This window comes from Chrysochloris asiatica, unplaced genomic scaffold (genome assembly GCF_000296735.1).
Source record: "Chrysochloris asiatica unplaced genomic scaffold, ChrAsi1.0 scaffold00001, whole genome shotgun sequence".
In the NCBI taxonomy this organism is placed as follows: domain Eukaryota; kingdom Metazoa; phylum Chordata; class Mammalia; order Afrosoricida; family Chrysochloridae; genus Chrysochloris; species Chrysochloris asiatica.
Window position 1 is genome coordinate 56,043,090 of NW_006408519.1, and position 7,012 is coordinate 56,050,101.

The 7,012-nt window shown below is 37.7% G+C and overlaps 1 protein-coding gene across 1 annotated transcript in view; it reads right to left on the reverse strand.

Annotated features, from left to right (window-relative positions):
• Positions 1-981: 981 nt before the first annotated feature.
• The window catches only part of PEX2 (peroxisomal biogenesis factor 2), a 29,087-nt gene continuing 23,056 nt past the window's right edge, over positions 982-7,012 (reverse strand). Inside the window, exon 2 of the mRNA XM_006830797.1 lies at positions 982-1,916. Within this exon, the coding sequence (XP_006830860.1) occupies positions 982-1,899 (918 nt within the window). The 5' untranslated portion in view covers positions 1,900-1,916. The remainder of the gene's footprint in view (positions 1,917-7,012) is intronic.

Here is a 7,012-nt window from a genome sequence, read left to right on the forward strand (position 1 = left end):
CAATCCCCTCTGGGCATCAATATTCAATAGTATTTGCTTCTATTCCCAGTTTTTTGTTTTTGTTTTTTAAATAACTGGTAAGTACAAGCAGAGGAGAAAAGTATTTAGAATTACCTTGACATGTATTATTAATTACATTATTAGTATGGCATGTAAGATAAGCCCTAGACCTCTAGGTCTGTTTGAACTGCAAGGTCAGCAATTTAAATTCACCAGTCCCTCCATGGAAACCCTATGAGTCAGAACAGCCCCGACGACACTTAACAACACCAACAATATGCTAAAAACTGCAGATTGTTTTAATAAAACCTATCAATATGCTTGGTGAGAATGTAAGCTCTGAATCAAAGGCTAGAAGAAAGAACTCCAGTCAACAGTATTCTTTATATAGGTTGTCCCCAAGCCTCATTTATAAACTACGTTGAGCAATTCTTACTTACTGAATATAAGAACCCAACTTTGAAGGGTCTGACAGCTAAGGACAACCCATTTTACAAACTGGCTTCAGAGGAAAGTATAAAATTACAAGAGAGGTATTAGATGTTAAGGTTTAAAACAATTCAACTGTAACATTTTCAGACTATGATATTATTATGCCATCTCTGAAAACAAATTCACACTCATCCCACCCAGTCTTCAAAATCTTTTATTTTTAGAGTTCAACGTCTTTCCAGGAAGTAGGAAAATGAAGGTGCATTCTCAGTAGTCACCTGACAAAAAACTATACATTATAATTGAAATTAAAAAAAAAAAAAGCAATGATTTACTAAACCCCTCCACCCAATATATTAGCATTTACATAATATATTTAGAATCATGTGATTTCCAGGGATTAGTATTAAGTCATACTTGGAAAGAAAAGATCACAGTGGCAAAGAAGCACACACCCTCATAAAAGACACCTAAATAACAAAATCATTGATGACTAATATTAAGAATTAAACGTAACACATTTTTCCTTAGAGAAAACAATTTTAGTTTTTAAAGAGCATTTACTTCTGACATCTCAATTCCTGATTTCAGAGGCTGCAGATTATGAACCTCTGTACCACACTTAGGACAGGTAAAGTACATGTCAAATAAAAAACTACTCTTAATACAGTAGTAACAGAAGATATGTTCACATCCTATGGTATGAGGCATGATGGGCCACTCTCCACAAAGAGAACATTCCCTGCCACTGGTGGCTAAGGTATTGTCAATACTAGGAGCACCAGTAAGAGGGATACACCATGAAGATAACTTGGCTTTCAACTTTTGGAAATTAATAAGTGGTAAGAGAAAAATCAGAAACTCAGCAAAACCGTGCCAGAGAAGTTCCCTATTCATATACTCAAAGCCAACTTCACGCATGTTTTGGGGCTTGCAAAATACAGAACGAATGCCGAGGAGGCGCTCTACCAAAGTTGCAAACTTTCCTCTTTGAAGGAAAATCAAGAAATTAATCAATTCACCTAATTTTAAAAGTCCCACCACAATATTCATACACTGCTTGGCTCTCCAGAATGATGCTAAGTGACGGTTTCTAAACAAATCATAGCATCGTTCTTCTAACCACTTCCCACCAATTGTACATACAGCATACCAGAGCTTTTGATTTTTACTGGGTGGCTGATATTGCAGGTTGGAAGAAAAATCATTTTTGTACTGGATATTTAAAACTGACTGCCCCACAGTGGCATTTTTGGAGTAGAAGGTGAATCTCCACAAGAAAACCCACAAGAATGCTTTTACCTCTGGTTCAAAGCGGGCTAAGAGCCCTGGTTTAAATCCATGAAAGCACTGAGTAAACTGGGACCAAACTAGTTGTTCCAGGGCTTTGTTCAGTTCAAGTGCATCCAGCTGACTTATTCTTAACACTCTGTTTGTACTCTTTGTATTCTCTTCTCTGGATGCCATGTCTTCTCTGAAGATCTCTAGGAAAATAATACAATTAGGGAATATCATCAAACAGTTGCAATCTTGTATTATCTCCTTAGCTTATACAAGGGGGCACCAGAAGCTTCATGGAAAAACGGAGTAAGATTCCAGGAACTTTTGAAGTCCTCTCATGACTGGAAAACTGTGACATATAGATTGCACAATACATAGACGACTTATTCAGTAGCATGAAAATAGAAAGTAACCAATCACTTTTACTTTGATTTTTTTTTCAGTCTTCTTTATCAAAGGAATAAATAGATGGCTTACTAAATACAATGAACTATTTGAACAATGAAAATTAATAAAACGAACAATGAAATGAATGGTAAGTCATGACCTCAGTTTAATTTCAAGCACTACTACTTACAAACCAAAAACCCACTGCTGTTGAATCAGTTCTGACTCAGAGTAACCCTGTAGGACAGAGTAGAACTGGCCCATAAGAACTTCAAGGGTGTAAATCTTCATAGAAACAGACTGCCACATGTTTCTCCCTGCAGCAGCTGGTGGGTTTGAACCAATGACTGTTCAGTTAGCAGCTGAGTTAACAAATACACCACCCAGGCTCCAGAGGTACAGTTATCAATAGGTCATTTAATCTTTCCCAAATATGTATTACATGGGCAGTAGATATTAGAAGGAAAATAAATGGACAATACATGTTTATTACTTGTATTAATATAGCAAAATATAAATACTAACTCCTACCATGAAGCATGACTACAGAAATGTCACTATTAACATACTAAAAAAACCAGACATTATATACTATTCTCTGCCACTCATCTGTCAGTTTGTTGTATTGTCGTGCCTTCTGTTGCCATGATGCTGAAAGTTATGTCACCAGTATTTTAAATACCAGCAGGGTCACTCATGGTGGACAGATTCCAGTGGAGCTACCAGGCTAAGATGGACAAGGAAGAAGGAGAGGCAGACTACATTTGAGTGGTTAGTGACTGAAAACCTTCTGAGTAGCAGTGGAGCACTGTTAGTTAGAGTGCCGAAAGATGAAACCTGAATAGTAGCGGAACATTGTCAGATATAGTGCCAGAGACAAGCCTTTTAGGTTGGAAGGCACTCAAAATAGACAGGGCTTCCTCAAAGTAGAGTAGCCTCCTCAAAGTGGTGGTGGTGAATATATGCCATGGAGTTAGTTCTGACTCACAGCAACCATAGTATATGGTTTCCAAGGCAGTAAATCTTTGCGGGACCAGAAAGTCACATCTTTCTCCCACAGAGCTGCTGGCAGATTTGAACTGCTGATCTTGAAGTTAGCAGCCCAATGCATAAACCGCTACACTACCAGAGCTGTTCTGTTCAAAGTTCAGTTGACCATAATGACGTGAATGGAGCCAAGTTTTCAGAACCTTCATTTGCTGATACTGAACAACTCATAATGAGGTGAAACAGGTGCAAACATGGAATGTACAAAGTATGAATCTAAGAAAATTGGAAGTTGTCAAAATGAAATGGAATGCATAAAGATTGATACCTTAGGCATTAGTGAGCTGAAATGGACTGGTGTTGACATTTTAAATCTTACCATCATATGATTTATTATGCTGGGAATGTCAAATTCAAGAGGAATGGCATTGAATTCATTGTCAAAAAGAACATTTCAAGGTCTTTCTTGAAATTCAACATGATAAGATAGTATCATACACCTACAAAGGAGACCAGTTAATACCACTCATTGTTTGTAAAATGCATACACCAACCAATAAAGCCAGAGATGATAAAATTGTGTGGCGCTTTGGGTTAATGGGCCAGACTGCAAAGACGTTTGAACTGCAAGGTGGGAGGTTCAAGTTGCTCCTCAGAAATCCTATACAAGGTTGCTATGGGTTCAAATCGACTCAGTGGCACTTAACAACAACAACCAACATTTCAGTCTGAAATTGATCAACCATACACTCAAGATGCATTTGATAATTACTGTTGATTGCAATGCGAAAGTTGGAAACAAAGAGGATCAGTAGGTAGAAAATATGGCTTTGGTGATTATTTATTCATTGCAAATATCTTTTTAAAGCAATATAAAAGGCAACAATACATACAGACCTTACCAGATGGAATATGCAGGAATCACACTGACTACATCTGTGGGAAGAGGAGATGGAGAAGCTCAATACAAGGCCAGGGACAGGCTGTGGAACAGACCATTAACTGATCATATGCAAGTTCAAACTGAAGCTGAAGAAAATTTTTAAATAGCCCAGATACTTGAAAAAAAAGTTCTGTGAGCTGAAATGAGACTTTGAATATACCCTGAAATGAGAAACATCATACAGGAATAAAGTAAAAGGTTACTAAAAATATAGCAAAGAAAGAAAACACAAAAATGGGTGTCAGAAGAGACTCTGAAACTTGCTGTTGAGCACAGAGAAGCTAAAGCAAATGGCAGAAATGATGAAGTAAAAGACTTGATGGGAAAATTCCAAAGTAGAGCTTGAGAAAACACAGTAAACTATTACTGGGAAATGTGCAAAGACCTGGAGTTAGAATACCAAAAGAGAACATGTTTGGCATAACTCATGCTGAAAGAACTGAAGAAAAACTTCAAGCATCGACTTACAACAACGAAGGACACTGAATAATGCAGATAGTATCAAAAGAAGATGGATGGAATACATACAGTCACTGTATCAAAAAGAAATGGTCAATATTCAATCATATCAAGAGATAGAATATGATCAAGAACCAATGGTACTAAAGGGAGAAGCCCAAGCTACACTGAGGGCATTAGTGAAAAACAAGACTCCAAAAATTTGACAAAATACAAATTGAGGTGTTTCAACAAACTGATGCAGCACTGTAGGCACTCACTCATCTATCGAAGAAATTTGGAAGACAGCTACCTGGCCAGTCAATTGAAAGAGATTCATATTTGTCTCTGTTTCAAAGAAAAGTGACTCAATGGAATAAACAAAAGATTGAACAATATCATTAATATCAAATGCAAGCAAAATTTCGCTGATGATAATCCAAAAACAGTCGCAGGAGTAGAGCGACAATGAGCTGTCAGAAATTCAAGCCTTATTCAGAAGAGGGTGTGCAATGAGGGCTATCGTTACTTACGTCAGATGGATCTTGGCTGAAAGCAGAAATTACCAAAATCAACACTCCTGGAAGCAGCAGTTGGCATAACGCATTAGGCACTCTGCTGCAAAAGACCTCTTAAAAGTGTTAAAGAGCAAAAATTTCAGTTTGAGGACTAAGGTGCACATGACACAAGCCATAGCATTTTCAAATGCCTCATATGTATATGTATGTGAAAGTCGGGCAATGAATAATAAAGACCATAGAAGAAACAATGCATTTGAATTATGGTGTTGGAGAAGAAAATTAATAGTACTATGGACTGCCAGAAGAATAAACGTATCTGTCTTGGAAGAAGTATAGTCTGATTACTTCTTAGAAGCCAAGATGTTGATACTCTGTCTCTCATATTTTAGAGATGATGTCAGAAGGGGCCAGCCCCTGGAGGACAGCATGCTTAGTAAAGTGGAGGGTCAGTGAAAAAGAGGAAGACCCCCAACGAAATGAACTGACACAGATGCAGCAGCAACTGGCTCAAGCATTACAATTGTGAAGATGGTGTAAGACCAGGTAGTGTTTCGTTACTACTCCCTATCGCCTCAAAGGCACCTAACAACAATAATTACAGTGCACATAGAACATATAACTATGATATAAAAAGGCATACAAAGATATCTTCACAAACATATTAAGAGAGATGAATAGGTACTGAAGGGAAAAATCTCTTCAAATTGAAATATGAAAAGTCAATTAATGATTAGGTAGGCATGACTGATTGATAAAAAATGTTATTAAAAGCCTATTATGTATAAGCTGATGTGGTTAAAATACTCAGTTGCAGCTGTGTCAGTTTATGGATAGCTTCGATACATAAAATATCAATGAACTGGTAAATTCAAACTGTGATAAAAACACGTTTACATTAAGTTTCTAAGTTAGGTCCTCCACACCCCAAGCTTGGTCATGATCCGTAGGCCTCCAAAGCCTCGCCCACTATTGGAAAGAACACAGAATGAAACGAGGAGATTTCACTTGAATCTCACTTGCCATTAACTGGCTGTAGGATCTTGGATGAGTTATTTCATATCTTCACTTATAAAACAATAGGCTGGAGACAAAATGGTCTCTTGTTGTTGTTGTTTGCCGTGGAGTCGGTTCCGACTCATAGCGACCCTGTACAGGGTTTCCGAGGCTGTCCTTTTAAATCTTATTATTTTAAGATATTTACAAAAAAGGAATTAAATCATGATTTGTTACAAGTTAAATGTTAAAAGGAACTGAAAGAGAGCTCCAAAGATTAAGCTGTACTTCTTAAAACTGTGAATCTTTGCCAGAGATGTTTTCAAATGAAAAATTAAAAAATTTCCCAAGAACCCGTGATGACTTAGTAGCAGAAACCCACATGCTTAACAAGTTCAAACATCTGAAACAAAACTTACTATTGAACAGGTAATTTAAGCACGTTTACTCTCAAATCAATTATGACTGAATCCCTTTTCACCCATAAATATCAACCACTTTCTCAGGAGATCTTACCTTTTTCCTGTCCCTGCAGCTGTCTCAAGACTTGATAGTCTATAGTTAAAGCAAAGAGGAGTTTTTGCTGCTGCGAGTTCCTCCGTGAAATCCTTGTGTCATACTTGCCAGGGGCTACAGAACAGGAGTTAGAGAGTGAGAATTTCCTTTCTTCACTCTACAAATTTAATCAATCTATTCTTTGTTCAAATATGCATGTTGTTGTTAAGTGCCGTCGAGTTGGTTCCAACTCATAGTGACCCTGTATAGAATTTCTGAGGAGTGGCTAGTGAGTTTGAACTGAAGACCTTGTAGTTCAAATTGACGTTTCAGTCCAGTGCTTATTCTACAGCACCACACCAGAACACACTCACTCTCACTCTCTATATATTATTTTTGTTAAGTGCCTTCGAGTCGGTTCCGACCCATAGCGACCCTGAATAGGGTTTCCAAGGAGCAACTGGTGAGCTTGAACTGCCGACCTTGCAGTTCAAACGGCTTTGCAGTCTGGCGCATTAACCCACAGCGCCACACC